General features: G+C 42.0%; 1 protein-coding gene across 3 annotated transcripts in view; it reads right to left on the reverse strand.

Annotated features, from left to right (window-relative positions):
- The window catches only part of CHL1 (cell adhesion molecule L1 like), a 56,239-nt gene that overhangs the window by 17,219 nt on the left and 19,012 nt on the right, over positions 1-20,008 (reverse strand). For all 3 annotated transcript variants that reach the window (XM_074151950.1, XM_074151951.1, XM_074151949.1), the window contains 10 exons: positions 17,474-17,658; positions 10,901-11,032; positions 10,433-10,570; positions 9,655-9,766; positions 8,821-8,987; positions 7,104-7,269; positions 5,796-5,920; positions 2,535-2,636; positions 2,121-2,318; positions 1,212-1,282 (listed from right to left, as the gene is read on the reverse strand). In XM_074151950.1, coding sequence (XP_074008051.1) covers positions 1,212-1,282; positions 2,121-2,318; positions 2,535-2,636; positions 5,796-5,920; positions 7,104-7,269; positions 8,821-8,987; positions 9,655-9,766; positions 10,433-10,570; positions 10,901-11,032; positions 17,474-17,658 — 1,396 coding nt within the window. The remainder of the gene's footprint in view (positions 1-1,211; positions 1,283-2,120; positions 2,319-2,534; positions 2,637-5,795; positions 5,921-7,103; positions 7,270-8,820; positions 8,988-9,654; positions 9,767-10,432; positions 10,571-10,900; positions 11,033-17,473; positions 17,659-20,008) is intronic.

Consider the following 20,008-nt stretch of genomic DNA (forward strand, 5'->3'; position numbering starts at 1 on the left):
TAGAGGAAACACCATAAATAAATGAATATCCTGTTTACAACATTTAAATGATTCAACAAGATTTAACAAAGCCTGTCCATCCCATTCTCTCCCTTCAGTTGCAGTTTTCACTTCTACTTTTGCCCGTCTGAGCAGGGGATTACAGGCTTCCCGGCGAGGAGGAGTGTTCATTCTCCGTTCAATGAAGCCTTGGTCACAGCAGAATTTCCCACCCATGCTGCTTATTATCACTCTGCATTTCTTCTGAGAGGCAGGGTTGTCTTCCCTGATGCTGGGCTACATCGTACAGCAAAAAATCCCCTTTCCAATCCAAGTCAATAGATCTAGAGGGCCATCTCCTTTTGGCGTAATTATAGCCTAAACCATGAATTCACACTGGGGAAACATTTATTGTTCTTTGCTGCGAGCAGCAGATTGAGAAGTAAATCTCATGTAAATTCTGTGTAATTCTAGTCACAAAAAAATATGTTCCTTCCACAGTTGTTGAAATTTGTGTTAAACGGAGGAATATATATCTCTCCAAAATGTTGGCACAGAAGCTGTAAGCTTAAAAGCCAAGGAAGTTGAAGACTGGAAACCATCCTCAAGCCTTTACATGATTCCTTTGACACACATGCCTAGGAGCTTTACCTACACTCCTTTAGTTCTTGACGTAAAAATTCAAGATCACGTTCTCTCGGCTGAGTGATCTGTGTCGTTTTTAAACCTCCAGGCTGGAAGGGCAGATGCTCTGTATAAAAATCAGCCTCTCCCAGGGCCTGGCTGCTCCTCCCACAGAGCAGGGTAACACTACAGTTATTTTAAGCACTTTCTGGTATGCAAGATGCATGGAAGAAGAGCATACTCTGGGGAATTCTTACTGTGTTTTATAGGACTTTTATATTTCTTAATAATCTGCAAAGTTAGATGTAGAAAATTGTCTTTTGAAACAAAAATGAAATTAGGGGAGGAAATCCAGAACACGTTTAAGTCAGTAACAACTTTACCTTTGACTTCAGGAGCATCAAGGATCCTACCTATGGAATTTTCTAATATTTCCTAAAAAATAGGGGCAGGGAAAGGGGAGATAAAGCCAAGAGATCCATTATTTCTTTTTTAAGGTAATTATATTAAAACAACATCCTGATAAATTCCATGCTGCTTTAGAAACTGCTGCTTGAAGGGAGAATTTGTTCCCTATGTTGTAGCACTGATGGACACGTCTGCCTTACCTCCCACTTCATCACCATTTCATTTGGTTCAGAAGCTTCAACTCGGATGTTTTCTGGGTTCTTGTCTGGAGCTGGAACCACACGGGTGATAAGGTTAATTTGCACATCCTGCGTTTTATTTGCATTTATCATTTATATGCAAAAAAGGATGCAAAAAACTTTTCTTATTTCTGTATCACTGAGAGAGTGAAAGACACCTAAACAAAAAACGTTCATGAGATTAATTACTTGGATCAGCAAAGCTGCTGTGACCGAAACACATTGTTTATGCAGTTTTGATTCCAAAGTGCCCTTGTTGGTTGGAGCCACCAGCTAACATGAAACTGTGACTTTTGGATTTCAAAGCACCAGATGTAGGGGGATTATGAGGAAGAGATTTTTCTCCCTATGGGATAGTAAACAGAAGGTATATCATTAGTGGGACACACACAGCTGAAAAGCTGAAGAAGGACCTGAAATTGAAGTAACGGGGAAAGAAAAGAAAGAAAAATGCCAAGGAATGCAAATGCTGTGCTGAACAGTTGGCCTCTGAAATGACTTTCAGGGACACAACATTTTCTGTCACAGTGAAAAACGCGCTGCGAATGGAGATTTTTGACAAGCTTAGCGCTGCTGAAAGGCTCCCCATAAACCCTGATCTTCTGCAGCAACTGCTTGTCCATAAAGGGCTGCAGTGGGCTTTAAAGGGGCAAAATCAGCAGAGCTCAGGAAAGAGGTGTGCTAGAGGTACCCGGATAGGAAAGACTTTGCCAACCACTCCCTTTGGCATCCCTGGGCTGCCACCGAGCAGCGACAGCAGCACAAGGGACGCTGACTTCTTCACACACCCCTGAAGCACAGGAGGGCACTGTTATTCCCAGAAAAACACTAAAAATCCGAATATTCAGAAAACTAGATGGCAGTGTTTACCAGCCGGAGGTGTTGTGTAGCGCAGCGAGGGTTTGCTCGGCTGGCTCCTTCCCACAGCATTCACAGATACCACACGGAACTGGTAATTCACATCGGGGGCCAGTGACAGAAGAGCAGTGGTGTCATTCCCAGGGACCCGGGTTAGCTCCTGCCACCTCCCCGGCTCCCACCGGTTCTCTTCAAACTCGACAATCGACTCTGGGGCAGAAAAGGAACAAAACAAAAGACAAAAAAAAAAGGCAGAGCCTGTATAAATGGCTTATAAATAGCAAGGATGGAAATGAACTTACAACAAATTAACTGTCATAGTAAAAGCGATTAAGTACGGCTGTGAGCGCGGTTTGTTTCTTCTAACAGCCGTGACGTGCCATAATGCTAAACAGAGCAAGATGATGCTGCTAAAATCCTTCATACCATTAACAGGGCTGTTGTGGCTGGCCCCAGCTTTCCAGGATAGTCGAACACTTCGGTTTTGATTTTCTGAGAGCTGAAGGTCTTCTGGCGGATCAGGAACGTCTGAGAAATAACGAAGAAGTGTCAAGAGTGTGCCAAGCTATTTCTCTTTGTCTCAGCATTTTCCAAAGGACTGGAACATCAAGTTCAGTAAAGACGGTGGTGAAACATCTTTAGATTTCAAAGCCGACAAAATTAGGAAAGTAGAAATTGCTTTTAAAGATTCTTTTTATTACATAAAACCAAGCTGAACCCTCTGGTCCTTCTTTCTCCCTTATAAATGCAATATTCCTCCTCGAGTTCATTTCCATCTACTCTCATTACTGTGCTTGCAGCAACAGATTTTTCTTTTCAAATCAACACTGAGATCTATTTAATCATTAATAGATATTGACACTGCTCTGAGCAGAAAGTTATATTAGCACCACTTGGATTTACTCTGGTGCAAACCAGAGTGGTAGAAGGTGACTCAGCTCCGACAGTTATTGAACTTGGCCTTTTAGAGTATGAGTGAAAGGATAACATTCATTATCCCAGCCATGGGGATCTATATTAAAAGGAAACAAGAAAATTCATTACCTGCCAGCGCAACTAATGCTGTCCAGAGAATATATCAGTCAGCTGGTGATGGCTGGTGTGATAACTGAACTGCACCTCCCAGGGACAAGTGTGGAGCTATACATGCCCCAAGCACGGGACTGCCCCCCTGCTGGCCTTGCTCACCTTTCAGGGATGTGGTCTCAGCCAAGGCTGAGGGTACCAGCACCACCAAAACAGGCTGTTCCCCCTCACAGTTATGGGAGACAGCAAGGGGGACACACGGCTGCAACACCATCTGGTTTCCCAGCAGCATCAGGGGCAGAAGAGGTGACCCGTGGCATGGGTGGTTTGCCAAATTGCCTGGAATTGAATCAATGCTTTCTCTTCCTGGAGAAGAGAAGGCTCCGGGGAGACCTTATATCCCCTTCCAGTATCTGAAGGGTGCCTACAGGAAAGCTGGAGAGGGACTTTTTACAAGGGCATGTAGTGATAGGACAAGGGGTAATGTCTTCAAACTCTAAGAGGGGAGATTTAGATTAGATATTGGGAAGAAATTTTTTACCCTGAGGGTGGTGAGACCCTGGCCCAGGTTGCCCAGAGAAGCTGTGGCTGCCCCATCTCTGGAGGGGTTCAAGGCCAGGCTGGATGGGGCTTTGAGCAACCTGGTCTGGTGGGAGGTGTCCCTGCCCAGGGCAGGGGGTTGGAATTGCATGATCTTTAAGGTCCCTTCTAACCTAAACCATTCTAGGATTCTATGAAACATCACAGATTCAGACTGACAGATGTTTATATTCCTTATGGCTGGCTCTGACAGTTTGCAGTCTGACTGTATTGGATTAGTTTGCTAACAGAAATGTATAGGACCTGATGTAAAAGAGTGATTTCTCACTGCAGGGGGCTCATGGTAACTCCTCATCCTTCCAAACTCATACACACACACTCCCCCTCCTTAAACATAGCCCTGGCTTTTCAAAATCTAAAAAAAGTACAGCCCAAGGAAATGAGATTGCACAACTTCGGGTCTTTGACCTCCTCCTGCCACAATGTCTCAACAACATTTTTTGGCTGACAATGTCATTTCTTACAGGAAAAACCTCGACCACCAAGCCTGTCTCTGTCATTGTGAAAGAAATTAATTGTGTTTGTACTGAATTTTAAAAATAACAATATTGAGTTTTCTTTTTTATCTCAGGGTACATTGAAAAGTTAAGAAGGTTATATTTGGGTTGATTTTTTTTTTTTTAGTATTCTTTGCATTTCTTTCCCCTATTTCTGTTGTACTTGGAAAAAATCAGTGAAAGCACAGTTTAACCTACAGGCAATTTTCATCTTCTATTCTTGGAGTGGACCTGGTGTTAAAATTCAGTATATTAATTTAAAGGTGCAATGGTGCATCTTAAAGATACTCATCCCTCTATCATAGAACAAATACTTTGAAGTATTATAACTGAGTATTTCTTTTGCTCTTAGTTGCCTATATTCTGATGTCTCCATGTGTGCCATATTTAGTTCTTTAGCCATCTCACAAGTCCTTCATTACAAAAAAAAAGCCTGAATTTTCCATTTGGAAAATAACAGGTATGGTTAATTGACCAAGACCTTTCTTATATACAATAAACAAGGGGGAAAGAGCACAAGACTGGTTTTCCTCTTCTGCAAATCACCTTTATATAAGGGAATAAAGTTCTTCATGAAGTTTTCATTCGTATTGTAACGAGCAGTCTACAAACATTTTGAATTATACAGCACTAAAGAACACAGTACCATAAATAATGTGCATAGCATCTTCTTAATTTACTATTTACTGAAAAATACCGTTCATTTAAAGTGTGAAAACATCTTGAAGGTCAGGTCGTCTTAGTTCTTTTTGCAATCAGTGCCAGAAATAAATAAAAATGTAAAATGAAGCAAAACTGAAGCTAAAGGAAATTAAAATGATGCAAAACTGTCCAGAAAACAGAATTTTAGCTAGTGGCTGATGCACTCAGGTACATGTGCAAAGGACTGCACATCACTCCACAAGTTCACCCCCTTAATTTCAAGTGGTCCTTCAGGAAGGGAAGCAGGTTGTAAAGAGGCTCACACAAGGTCAAGCTTCAGACTCTGTGGGTCAAGGCTTTTCTCTGCTGTGAACTTGCTCTTTGCCACTGGACAACAATTTATGCTCTGATTCACAGAGATAATTAATCCTTTTAGGTGTTTAACTTTCACTGAGCTTTAGAGGATTAGGACATCTAAATACTGGCCTTATGTCTTTCTTCATCAAAAGAGTCCAAGCTGTAATTCGTGTGCAAATCTCTAGTAAAGTGGGGTGAAGGACTGGCCAAGGACGTCAAAGCAGAAGCAGAGCCATTCTTAATAGGCTATTACACCTTCCAGCCTGGGCAGGCTCCTCCAGACACTGTGGGTGACTCCTGAACTGAGAAAAAAAGGCTGCCTCGTCTTAGGTATAACAAAGAGCTGATCAAATATAAATGAAATGCTTGCGTCGGCATCCCCATTCCAGGAGATACAAGGGTAGCACCACTGAGGTTAACAAGTGAGAGGTACATTGCGCCTCTGTGAAATTGGGTTATTGAGGTTCTGTAACTGAACTGGGCAGAGGAAGCAAATAAGCAGAAGTGCTGCAATGGCATTATGTCCTGCACGAGCTGCCTGCACCCCAGTAAAATATCCTCTTACCGAGAACGATTAACTGCGATTTGGCTGTGACACTGTCCAGAGAAGTGCTCGCCACACATGTGTAAACTCCTTGATCCTCCAGCGTCACGCTGGATATGAACAGCGTATCCCTGTCCAGAATTACCCTACAGGGGGGGAAAAAAAAAAAAAAAAGGGTACATACAAATAAGGAAGAGAAAAACCTGTAAGAGAAGCCTATGACAGGCAGACACAGTTGTTCTCCAAAAACTTGTTCACAAAAAACTTAGTAACAGGACATTCTGACTAACATAATTGCACATTAGGCCTATTACTTTAAAACATAATTGCAGTTGTATTACACACTGTGCTGTAGACAATTATTTGTATTTTGTCCGAATTTAGCCTCCATGGCTGGAAGTTGGCGTGTCTCTCTTGGTCTGAAAAGAGCCACATTGATATGCATCGGCTGAGCCTCTGGAACATAGGATTTTGGCGCACCATTAATGAGGCAAATACATGGGCTTTATGTCTGAATTTTTTGAACGGGTTGAGTAAAACTGAGCATTCCCAACCCACTTGTGTGATGTCCAATGCACCAGGGGAAGTTGGCCTTAGCCCAGGCGCATGGGCTCCATTGCAGACATGGCATTTGCTTGGCGCTACCTCCCCACACTACGTGGCCTCAGCAGGATCTTCAACCTCTCCAGCACCGCACTATTTAGGAAACCGTCTCTCTTCTGTAGTAATTAATAAAGACATCTGATTGCCCACTGTGGGACCCTTCATATGGAATAAAGGATGAGCTCCATCCCCTTAAGGTCAATGGGAACACCAGAGTAGGGCAAAATCCAGCCTGCACTTGCAAGTCCTAAACTCATACACAGGAAAAACTCGTTGCTTTTCATGTGTACAATTTTAGGCAGAGAATCCCAGAAATCAGTTTTACATTCATTTTAACATTGCAAGGACTTGCTTGGGCCAAACAGGTATAAAACACACAAAATAATAGTTCCACTGAAGTGGAGAAACAGAACCCCTGTTGACTGCACTGGGGCTAGGGTAGTATTTTTGGGTTCACCCAACATTTATGCAATATTCTGCTGCGATGGTGAGAGAGTTAATAAAAAACAAAATCATTTGCCAACTGTGGCTCAAAACACGTATAGATGCATTTATATTTATATGTATATAAAATGCAGATCTATTCACATTGCGCATGAAGAATTGTTGCAGACATAAATTTGCATTTCAAGCTATTAAGTCTCATGTTTATTGAAACTCATGTTCCAGCACCATACAGCATTATTCAGCTGAGATCAAGGAAACTCTTGTTTCTTCCCTGCTTACCTGCCATCTTCCGTGCTCTTGACTGGCAGCTCATCTCCATCTTTCCTCCAGGATAATTTAAAACTGTGTTTCAAGTGTGAATCATACTCAGACTGACATTTCAATAAAATTGAATGTGATTTCAACACTCGGGGGTTCTTCGGAGTAACAACAAGTTTTGTAGCATCTGATTGATCACAGAAAAACACTTTGATTAGGAGAGAGAGACTATTACATCAAATTTTCACCAAGCACTTCATATATAAAAATCAACCTTAGGAGCAATGATCATGTCTTTTTTTGCTATATATACAAACATTTCAAATGAGGGATGGTTGTTTTTAAAATAGATATTTGCCAGAATTTAATTTTCTGTCTTGAAAAATTCTTTTTCAGTTCACTCCAAAAAGCGCCAGAAAAAAAAAAAACACAAAAAAAGTCACAGGTGAAAATCCTTGTTAACAGACTGTCGTGAAATGGATGATAAAAAAACAGCATGAATACAATTTTTATGTCCAATTGCCATTTGAAATAGGCTTTGGCAATGATCCAAGAAAAATTACAAGCTTATTAAAGTCAAGTGAGAAAAAATTATTGCAATCAAGTTTGTTCTTTTAATTGACTCTAATTTGAATGCAGAAAAAGATGAATAGGTAAGAAGAAAGCACTGCTGAATTTCTTATTATGGTGAAATGTTGCTCTGTGAGAATTTCATTGTATATTTTCATGTTTATCATCACTGTAAAATTCACAAAGCAAAGGGAGGGGTGGAAACAGAACACAAAAGGAACATTTCTTTCTCAAGTTTGTCACAGCAAACCTGCATCTGAGAGTACTTTTAAGCACTCTGTTAATTGAGCACTTAAATTTTTGGGGTTTTTTTGGGGGGGGGGGGTGTTTTGTTTTTTTTCTTTGTTTTTTTTTCATTGGCAAGCCCTAATACCTAAGTAAATTTGTATACAACCCACTAAATTTAACCTGCGTGCTCAACAGAAACTGTCCACTGCCATCACCCTGCCTGGGGAAAACCCCCTCCTGCCCAGTCAACCAAACAAATCCGTTAAAACAGAACTAGAACAGAAGGTATTTATCTGAAATTTATAAGTAAACATATTTGAGTAATTTTTTTTTCTCTATTTATGAATATTTGTCAAGTTGATAATCAGGCAAAGGCCCACTGCGAAGCCCCTCAACCAGCAGCATCCCCTAGCTCAACCTGCTGCAACGTGCTTGGGGTTCGCTGAGGGTATTAATTGTTTGGGATGTACCTGCTGATCATTAGGCTGGAAGTAGCTTTAGGGAAGGAGGAAGCCCCTGGCTGTTGGGGTGCAGGGACCCCGTCTGGCTCAGCGAGGAACCCACCAAGCCCATGAGCACAGGGAGGGCTCTGGGCTCCCAGGGGTCAGCCTGCTCTGAGTGTAACAGGGCTGATGGCAAGAAGGAGGGAAAATCCTTTCAAGACGATAAAGCTAATGGATCTAGGAAGTGAACTGCCAGTTTTTGGTGGCTTATGAAGATTCTGCAAGTGTCAAGAAGAAAGTAAATTTCAGGTATAAGCATGGAGAAATTGCATATATGCTACATGGCAATTTCAGATCTTAGTATACAGAGAATTTATAGCCTCACAGTATATATCTTTATCTTGGACTGAGTATTTGCTGATTACTTATTTACTGAAAATTTTAAAATATAAAACCTTATCAGATGTCAAAGGTCTTTCTATTCATTGAGACTTTACCTCTTATATCCAGATTAGCAGTGATTGCTCTTTTTCCAACAGAGTTTGCAGCCCAGCAAGCATACGATCCTGAGTCTTCTTTCTTTGTTTCTTTGATCTCTAGGGTGCCATTCTTATTTAACTCATAGCGTAATGTTGAAAGTGGCTCTATGCTGTCATCCTTAGTCCTAAAGAGGATAATAATAGTCATGGTTTATTTCTGGGGCTGCAGGAACTGTTATTGCATGGTTAGCAGATATTGCAGGGCACACAGGAATTTTGGCAGCTGGTCTCTCTCTTTACCCACGTGTAGCAAATTGTAAAGGGACATGAGCCTCTTGCAAACCAAAACCACACTGACAGCACCTAGCAAGGTCTTCAAAGTAGCCTGGCTGAGTCCTTAATCTATAGCTGTCATCTGCAATTTTATTGCACTTGTTAAGTGCTAGGACAATCCTGTGATTTCCAACCGTATGGAACCATTCCCAGTTAAATAAGCTCTGTATGTCATCGCGTTTCCACCTCAATAATGCGTCCAAACTTTAAAAGTTGCCAACATTAAACTAAGGCCGATGGAGTTGTAGCAGGATTTGGCTCTCTACAGCATGGCTTGGCTTAATGAATATCCCAGCACTTCTTTCACACAGGTACTGAGGACTTTCATTAACCTTTTTTTATAAATCAGTTCTTCAGGGTTCTTGAAAATGCATTTAAACACAGAATACTTATATTATATACAGTTTTGTTACAAGTTTCTAATTTTAACTCCATAGAAATAATAACCAGCACATTTTTCAAAGTTTAGGGAACCTGTATGAACGTTTCACATGAAAACACCAGTTCTCAGAGGCTTACCATCTAATATCTGCTGCAGGCGAGGCAAAAATTTCACAGTGCAGGAAGGCGCTGTAACCCACAACTGTGGCATAGTTCTCACCATCTGAGGTCAGAATTAAGGGAGCAATATCTACAGAAGAGAATGCAAAATGAGCGGCACTGCATTTCAGAAGTGGGGATATAAATACTGTTCCCTCATCATCCCCTTTTCCAGCAAAGGTCAAAGGCTTGGCAAATTAATGGGAATTTCACTGCCTTTTGGAACCAGCTGGATTGAGCAACTGAGCTCTCTCAGTTTCACTCACAAAGATAATAGTGGTTGACTGCTGGACACATCAGAACATGAAACACCAACGTGCTCCAGGAGAGAAAACAGACCCAGTTCTGCTTCACCTAGAGACCTCTTTTATTAAATAAATTCCCATCACTCCCTTTCTTCAAAGAATAGGCTGAGCATCACAACTGAAATTAAAGATTAACAATACACTTAATAATTTAAAAACAGAGTTGTGGTCATAATTCAGCCCCCAGTGGTTTTAGTACGTTTGAATTCAAAAGATTTTAGCCCAACCACAACCATGTTTTAAAATAAAAAATATACCAAAGCTCATGAGCACTTATGCTAACCATACAATATTGCCCACGATAAGGCCTGTCACATTAGTTTGGACAATGTATTTCTTAAAATCTGGGGCCAGTGCAAAAGAAAAATGACATGGTTAAAATCCCCCAAGCAGAATGGGACACTGCAGTTAGACCTTTTCTCATGAACAGGAAAGGCCAGGAGGGTACTCACTGAGGACATTCACGTTGGCGCTGGCGAGGATGGTGCCGTGCTTGTTGCTGGCCTCACACTGGTACACAGCACTGTCGTGGAGCTGAAGGTTGGTAAGGCTGATCTCTCTGGCAGAGATTCTCCCTCTGAAGGTCCTACCTGGAAAGACCCAGACTATATCAGGAGATGTGAAAACACCACAGCTGTGGAGTTCACACCCTCCTCACTGCTTGAAAGTCAAAGGCAAATTGTAGAGTCATATAAAGATTTGGGTGGGAAGGGACTCTCTTCATCACATTCAAACATTAGCTTTTTTTAATAAATAAAGATTTTTATTCATGTCTATTCATGTCTATTCATGTCTAAATAGATGCCAAACCAGACATCATTCAATGCATTACGATTTGCATGTTCCCTCTAACTGGGTGCAACACAGGTACATCCCACCCAGCCACCACCTAAAAGGAGGACCCTGGACCTTGCACTTACTATTGATCGGCATCCCGTTAAGTTTCCACTGAATGGTTGGCTCTGGGTTGCCAATAGCTTCACACAGCAGCACAAGATTTGTTCCCACGCTGTAAACACCACCTTCGGGCTCCTTTATCCACCGAGGAGGCTCTGTAATGAGGGGACATAGCAGGTATCAGGTGCCACAGCACAGACACGTCTAACTCTTGCTATTGCTGTCGTCCTCCAGGAGATGGCAAACGCTGCCAACAGTTCCCAGCCAGTTCCTAACAGCCTACTGTGCAGCTGTATTGTACTTGCAAAGTGATGTTACAAAAGGTAAAATCAGCATCAGCACCCACTAAATTCCGTCCTTCAGGCTTTGTGGAATGTAAGCATCAGGGAGAGAGTGTAGGGAATGGGCAGTATTTATCCAACTGGAAAGTAACTGCAAAGCGGATGGAAGGTGAGAGGCTGGGCAAGGAGGTAAACCTGGTCGGCATTTTCACAAGGACCCTCAGGCAGGAGATTGTGGTCCGTAAAATGAGGCGAGACTGTTTCAGCATCTCAAACAAGATGGAAATATCCATCCATCTGAAATCCCCCTCACTAGGCAGGAGCAAGTGTCTTCCACCGACTTGCCCAGGAGTGGCCGGAGGGCAGAGTATGGTGATGCAGCGGAGCTCCACAACAGGATTCAGCACCTCCATCTGCTCATCTAAGTGAGATTTTCGATATTCTGTTTTTCCATCAAGTATTCAGCTCAGAGGCTGATCTGTAACATATTTAGGAATGATGAAACATTCTTTCCCCACCGGGAATGAGAGAATCGTCATCCTGAGGAGTGGTCCAGAAAGGCTGTCCACAGGGTGGTGGTAGAGGAGCAGCAGTGTGCTGCTGCATTCCTTGTGCTTTCCTCTTTCCCAGCGCTGCAAGCTAAACTGGGGAAGATCTGGGGAAACCCTCTCCTCTGCAGAGCAGCCCCTGAGCATCAGGTACCCAAACATCATTGAAAAAACACAACCATAAGAGAGGAAAGGGAGCCAAGGGGGGGAAAAAAAGCATTAATCTGATGAATGCTTTGTTCTCTGCCTACTCATCAGTGAGCAGCATCAATCCAAAACACAGCCTTGAATTCATCCTTATCTCTCCCTGAGAAGCAACAAACTTCCAAATTTTAATTCCAGACCTGACACTACCTCTTCTGCGTGTGCTGGGTAGATCACTGGGCCTCTTCCCCTATTTGAAAAAGATGAGCTAATGTATGGGGAACATGAGGATTCATTAGTTAATGCTCATAAAACGCTTTGAAGATTAGCAGAGCTGTTGCCTGGTAATACATCTCCAGATGTTATCAGTGTGATATGCTAAAACAAAGCATCATTGCTCATATTCACACAGATATATCCAAAAAAACACCCCTGAAGTGTGATACACAAGACCTTCTACACAAAGTCCACCATTTTCACAGTAAAGCACCTGTGAAGAGTGTTAAGTCACAGCCAAAGGCTGCAGTAAAAATCAAGACACTCAAGCTTATCTGAAATTATAACATCTTTGCATTTCCTTCACATAGTAGAGATTTCTTCTACCGCCTTCCTGACTGCAGTGTTGGTTGCCCACCCAGGGTGCAGCGTGGGACGTGACCGCACTTGTTATGCTTCCTTGTATTTGGCTCCAGGAAAAAAACTCTGCAAGCAGCAGAACATTTTGGTTTTGCAGACCATTTTCCTTCTCTCTCTCTCTCATATACATAATGCTTTCATCAGGAAAAGACAGGTCAAAGGCATGGAGGTGAAAAGGCTTGTAACAGCCCTAATTTTTTTTTTTTGGTTGGTTGGTTGGTTGGTTTTTTTGTGGGTTTTTTTTTTTTTTTTTTTCCCCTTTAGGTCTTCTACAAACACAGTACTTGAGACAGGCTATTTCCTTGTTTTGGAGGAGGTGAGACTCCAAGCACAGACTGAATACAAACCACCTGATGGATCCCTTCCTATTTTCATCTGTGCGTACACAGTGAGCTGCAGATACATTATGCCACTGCTCACCTTTCTCAGCGTGAGAATTGCTGTGCTTGCCCCAAGAAAGTGATGCAGCTGCGAAGCCACAGGCAATGAGATTTTGCCAAGTAGGAAATGTAATTTCACAGAAAGGCTGAAGAACCTCTTTTCTGTTTGGCATATATGCTATATTACTTATAAGTATATAAAATATAAGAATAACAAAATATACACATTTTTTAGCAACTACAAAAAAAAAAAAAGTGGTTGGATGGTCAAATAGTTCATCCCTGTAAGCAATACAGTATGGCAAATATTTCACTGCATAATATATTCTTCTTGGTAAGAGTTACAAATGTGGAGCTCCTGATTAAATGATTTATGTCTTTACAGAGATATAACAACAGGATCAAAAAAAAAAGGGATTTAAAATGGGCATCTAGTCCATCCTTCTGCGACAGAGCAGGATCATCTACACCTGAAACGCCCCTGATGGATCCAAACCTTCCCCTCAGTCTCCCATGCTGTCTGCGGCAGCGCTACGCTCTTCCCCACAACTAGAACAAATTTCTAACATCTAACCAACTTCTGCCTTCCTGCAATTTAAGTCTATTATATCTTACATTATCCCCAGGGAACTTTGTGAAGAAACTTCAGTTCATCCGAAGGCTGTTACGCATTCTCCAGATCCAGTCTTTCCTAAATTAAACATATCTATCTTTTTTTCTCTGCTCAAATGCCATGTTTTTGAGCTCTGTGACTACTCTTGCTGCTTTCTCCTGAACTGTCTTGAGTTAACCCCAGCCTTGATGAGCTGCACAATGTAAAACTGGTTACGTTACGTGAGGCCTTATCAGTTCTCAGCAGTCTCTCTTACAACAACATTTTTCTTTATACTTTCCAGGATGATTTTGCTTTTTCTGCAAGACTGGTATTTCCAAGCCGCGTTCAGCTTGCCATCCAGTATATCCTCCAGACTAGTCTAACCAGACATTTTCCATCCTGTGCTTATGAAGCCAATTAGTGCTGCCTGATGAGAATTGCTTTGCACTTGTGCTTACTGAAGCCCGTCCTTTTTATCCTAGACCATTTTCCCAATTTGTCAAGATCATTTCAAATTCTCCTCACGTCTACCCAAGGGCTGGCAATCCATCCCACTTTGGGGGCATCATCGGCAGATTTGGCTGCACTCACCACCTTGGGGTCTGCATCCCTGTTGAAGCAGTTTTCCAGTGGAACACAGAACTACACTTTGAGCCTGATTAAAATAACCAGCCATGTTTCTGCCTCACATTAGTTTCATCTATTTTATTTTTCTCTAGCTGAGTAATGAAAGTATTACGAGACTTAACTGCAAAGGCCCTTAGCTATTTTATCATTACTATAATTAATCATTATATTGTAATAATTATTTCTATGAAACACAGCCTAGGAGCCTCAGTCAAGATCAAGGTACCACGAGATCAGGCGCTGTGATAGTGACAAGATTTTGAGGTTATATGTACAATTTCTGTTGGGTTTGGGGGATTACATACAATCACCAAATAAACAAACATTTGAAGTCAAGACAATTTGTGGGCTTGCTTCTTTTTTTTTAATAAATCTCTATCATTCTGATAACAACAATGGGGATTTTATGCCTTTTCCAATGTTCCAGGCTACATCTTTCCTTGCAAAGAGAGATTAAAATGCTCAAACAGTCAAGCAATTTGCTAGCTGAATATTTTCACATGCTTGGTAATAATTGTCTGAATCTTTGCCCTCGGACTACTGTAGGATTAGTAAGTGGGCTGCATGCAAATATCATTAATTAAGACTATTATTTAGAAGGTTGGGTTATCGGTTTGAGATCCTCAAATAACAGAAAGAAGAACAGAAAATGTGTCACAGTGCAGAAATGATAGCAAAATCCTGATTTATATACCAGCTCTAGATTGAGGATGGTTGGCGGTTAATAACCAAGATAATTTTTCTTCCATGTTTAATTTTCTTCTCCTTGTGTGCATCCTTTGAGAAGGCCTGTGAGGTGCGAGGATGCCCTACGTTAGCATAACCTCCCTGAAACCTACTGAAATTAATGCTCCCTTCCACCAACTCAAGATCTGCCCTGGAGTGCGCACACAGGAGCTGCTGCAAGAATGATGAACAGGCCCATCTCTGATTAATGGTAGTGACATTTACTGGTTAGAAATTCTAGAAGACGACAGTGTTTGGGCTCAATTTTACCTTGATACCATGCTTGTGAGGTGACTCCTAATAGGAAGTATTCCTGCTGGTGACGGCAGCCAACATTAGTTACACATACAGAAAATAAATTCAATAACAACGGCAGAAGCATTTCTTATGTTGCAATGGCTAGGGCGGGATTATTTCCTTCGCCTCCCTCCCCCTCCTTTTTTTTTTTCCTTTTTTTCTTAAAGTACTTGTTTGCTAATGAGCAAGAACAAAAATTTGCCAGAAAGCTTTCCTCCCTCTAGAGACTGGGGGAAAAGGGGGTCAATATTCTGAACTGCCTAATTAATGTTACTTCTCTGGTATTTTAGTTTCTGCAGCTCCTGCAATTTCTTTGAAGGATTCAATTTTTACAGCCGAGAAAATCATAGCCAGATTGTTAAAATATTCAGCTACAGCAGAGATGCTCCAAACCATCTGGAATGATTTCTAGGAGTCAGCACTTCCCCTCCATCGCAGCTGAAGACTTGCCATGCCCTGGTACCCCCCCTCTGCCACACTTCCAGGAAGGGAAAGAAGACTGTAAGACACAAGGTTGTGTCAAGTGAATGGGGATGATTCATCACATACTGGGAGAAAAGGCTTTTCCTCAGCTGACGAGTAAATACAGAGCAGGTAGCTGAAAGCGCCTTTGCTCCCGTCAAGACTTCTTGTGACCACAGAGTGAGAAGAAGCACAAATAAAAATGAAGCAGTTGGCAGACTCCGACAGTTTAATACTGCCTGGGATTTTTTTTTTTTTAACGCTGCAGAGCAGAGGCTGGTGCATTTTTCATCAGTAAAGAGAAAACGTTTTCAGCCAGTTTTTCAGCTGTGCTTCAGGATTGTCATTTTGCAGCTATTTGTGGGCAGCATCGCTGAAAGAGCTGCAGTGGCAGTGATACTTCTGCAGGGCTCCCTTGTCTCTCCCGAGTCTCACTGGGGCTCTGCGCTGCTCCTGGAAAAGAGCTTCTGCCCCTGCCTCGTGTGGAGGGATCACACATTCAGGGTCTGGGGAGTAGGAGAAGGGAGAAAGGAGGATGCAGGGACTGTAGAAACCACTCTTAGCTCAGGTTGTCCCTATTACAAAAATGGTAACAAGGGAGCACGTGAAGAAGGGGAAGAAAAGGGTGGTACCACGTTTGCTCCCTCCATTTTTACAGTCCTCCCTAGGCACTGACTTTTGGTGGAAGCCAAAGAAAGGAAATTGAGCTAAATGTACCTCTGCTCTGGCCCAGTATAGCCATTTTCACACTCTTTAAGAGCAAGCAGAACAATTAGATCTTTTGGTCTGACATTCAGATTACTGCAAGGCATTTTATCAATATCTCTGCTTGACTAACTTACATCTTTGGAGGACTGGGTCTGCTCACATATTTATGCTCCTGTTCACCACTTTGCAGAGCCTTCATGGTTCAGGGGAAAAAAAAGCATTCTTTCTTTCTGTCCCGGTTTGAAGTAAAACTGAACCAATTTTCTGTTCTATAACTTTACATCCTAGCTAGGCCTCCTCTAACTCTCTGAAATTAATGGCATATTGTGGAGAAAACTACTCGTTCTCAGAATGATAAGCCCAATGTTTGTGCTCCATGCCAAGGGATGGTGAGCAGAGAGGCCCTTGCTTATACTTATTGTCATAACAACCAAGGGCAGCCAATTTTGTTATTTGCCCCTTAGAGGGTCGGAAACGGAAAAAACGTAGAGGGGTCACATCGGTGGGGAGGAGTGGACAGGAGAGGTGACCCAAACCTGACCAACTGGGGTATTCCATCCCATCTGCCCCATGCTCAGTATAAAAGCTGAGGGATCAAAGGGTCAGCCCCTTCCTGCGATGGCCGACGTCCAGAGAGGACTCTGTCTGTTCATCTGCCTTTGATCCTGATCCGTGTGTTCCTGACTCCCGAGCTGGAATCCAGTTCCCATTCGTCGCTGAGTCCAGTCTGCGATTTCCCCGGTGCCTGCCGGTGACGTGACTGTCATCCTGGGAGCTTGATACGGTTTTGTATATATTGTATCTATTTCATTATTTTCTTCTTTATTTTTATTTTAATGTTAATTCTTCATTAAAGTAGTTTAGTTCATTCTAAACTTCTGAATCTCCTTATCTCTTTCTCTCCTCTCTCTCTCTTTTTGGGGGGGGGGGAGAGGGAAGAGGAAGGGCCATCTGTCAGTCTGGTTTCGGTAAATTTGGCCAAAACCACGACACTTTCTTTTTCTTTTTTTAAAAAGGTGTTACTTTATGCAAGCTTCCCAAAACTATAAGGTGGGTCCTTGGCTAGCATAAATCGATAGAGTTGGTCGAATTTATGCACTACACCAAGTGATATTATTAAAGGTTCTTATTCACTTCCTTTTGACCACCTCTCTGTTCAAAAACAGTAAGTTTATTAAAGTGTACTCAGCACCTTCCACGTGAACGTGGAACTCATGCTTCGCTCTCCCCATGGGGTTGCTTGCCGTGCACTGGTATGTTCCTTCATCGCCTGCAGTCACTTGCTCTATCTTCAATATCTTCCCAAAATTTTCTGTTTCTGGTTCGTCCTTGGGCAAGTTCCCAGTGAGCTTGACCCAGCTTAGATGAGGAGTTGGGCTAAGAACAAAGGAAAAAAAAAACAAAACAACAAAAAAAAAGAAAAAAAGGTTTTGAGTTGAATGAATACTAGGCTGCTGTAATGTTTCATGTTAGCGTAGACTTTGTACAATCATCCAATCATTATGGTTGGAAGAGACCTTTAAGATCATCAAGTCCAACCATTAACCTACCACTAAACCATGTATATGCTGAGTTTTCAGAGTCTTTTGAGCCCTTTTAAAACACTGGGGCTATACTATGGGTTATACTAGAGACCATAACTAGTCTATGCTGTTTCTTGATTTGAAGGGCCCCTATGAATAGGTTCTTCACAGCCAACACCAGGCCATGGCACGAGGCTGCATTCCTTGTACATGTATTGGCATGGACTGTGGGAGAGGGAGCAGAGCTCATTCCGTCCTACTCCAAAAGGGCACCTGAGGACAGACAAGGAGGTAAAGACTTTATTACAGTGACTTCACTCGGTGCCCTGCCTGGTTAGAAAGGTGGCCAACCATTGAAGATGGCTGAAAACGCTCCTTACGTGTTTTTAGAAAGCAAATGGCAGTGAGACAGAAATTCGGGACAGACTGTTGTCTGCACATTCCCAGCTGGGCTTCACGACCCCAACACCATACACAACGTACATACACAGTGTCATATCTGCTTACTCTCGTGTCCATCTGTTATTGTGGCAAAATGCCCGGGCACAAGCTACTCAAAGCCCCAGGTACCAAGAAATTATGGTTTTCCACGAGCAGTGAGCACAAGTGTGCAAATATCCAATTATTTCCTGCAAGAGTCCTTGTCCTGCTCCTGTACCAAAGTCAGACACTGTGTTGCCGTGCTGTTGTATCGACGCAATGCCCTCCTGACACTGTCATTGCTCAGATTATAAGACTTCAAAAATGACAGATTGGAAATGTACTTAATTCCTTATTTTGCAGTTGGCTGCCCCTGATCTTAGTTACTCGAAATCTGGCTCAGTCTATCCGCTTCCCTGGTTTGTAGACATTTGGTGGGATGGATTGGCAGAGATATAGGCAAAGCTGATCATTTTTCTGCTGAAAATGGGAATTTTAACAAATAAAAATATTGGGTTTTTTGGTGTGAATGTTGCCTTTTTTTTGAAGAGTTTCAGTGAAAAACGTTTGTTTGGTGATCAAAGAAAGAAGTACTTTGTCTTCTTTCAAAAGTGGCTACTTTAAAAAAATAACCCACCCTTTTTCTTTGAAAAATAATTTGAAACATTTATCTTGGGAAATTTTGAATGAAACAAAAATATAACCTTTTTTAACACTTTTTTTTTTCCAAATAAACATGGTCCTCTTTTGTCTTTCTCTTCTTGTACATGATATTAATTCTCGCACATGAAAATTTGCATTTGTGTATTTCCAAAGTGATTTGCCTCATTTAGTACCTTGAAAACGCTATAACGTCATAGCTCTGGACTTGTGGAGGTTTGTGCGCCTGCGAATTAGCTTGATGGGTAGTGAATTAGACAAGGAAGTGTTGCAACAGGGAACCAAAACTCTCTGCAGATACTTGGAGTGAATCCAACAGAGACAAGTAATTCACCGTCTCTCAGAAATGGCAACCAACTGCAGAGGCATAATCTTGCCAGCTCAAATGAGCAATGCCCTTTCAAGCCCACATGGAAAAACAAAATACCCTAAACATGTTTGTTCAGGCAGATAAATATCCTGATTTTGGAATTTTATAGAGGGGATATAATTGCACAGCCTTTAATATGAATTATCTATCTGCTCACCACAGTCTGCGTTCACAGACACACAGCTCTACCATACAGCACAAGAAGATGATGATTTAAGTCTCCATTCGACAGAAAGCTCTATCACAGATAAACCAGATGTAACTGTGCTTTCATTGTGGGTTTAGTGGTTGGAGAGATTTTTGCTTTACCTATTTCTCTGGTGGCAACTCTTCTGCGGCAGATTATTGCATCTATAAGCACACAGTAAAAATTGGAAAATTGGACGGAGGGCCAAGAGGAGCTTATGTCTCTCTGAGTTACTGCAGCAGGAACAAGATCTGAGAGAGGTATTCACAGCTTCATTGTGGGGACTGCACTTAACATTTATTTAGCCATTCCCTTTCCTTACTTACCCTTATTTTGTCCTGTGTTCTTTACAATAAGGAACAAAATTGGCCCGATTTCCTGTCAAATACCATCTACTTTAACCCTTCCCTATATTATTACAGTCAGCAGCTCCTCACTGAGATACTCTGCCATGCTCAGGACAGCCAGATCCACGACTAGAGCTTGAGTAGTGCTCTAACCTAAATGCTAATAGCAATAACAAGCTTGAGACACCCGTGCAGCACAAAGCACCAGACGCATCCCCAG

Source organism: Numenius arquata, chromosome 8, assembly GCF_964106895.1.
Source record: "Numenius arquata chromosome 8, bNumArq3.hap1.1, whole genome shotgun sequence".
NCBI lineage: Eukaryota > Metazoa > Chordata > Aves > Charadriiformes > Scolopacidae > Numenius > Numenius arquata.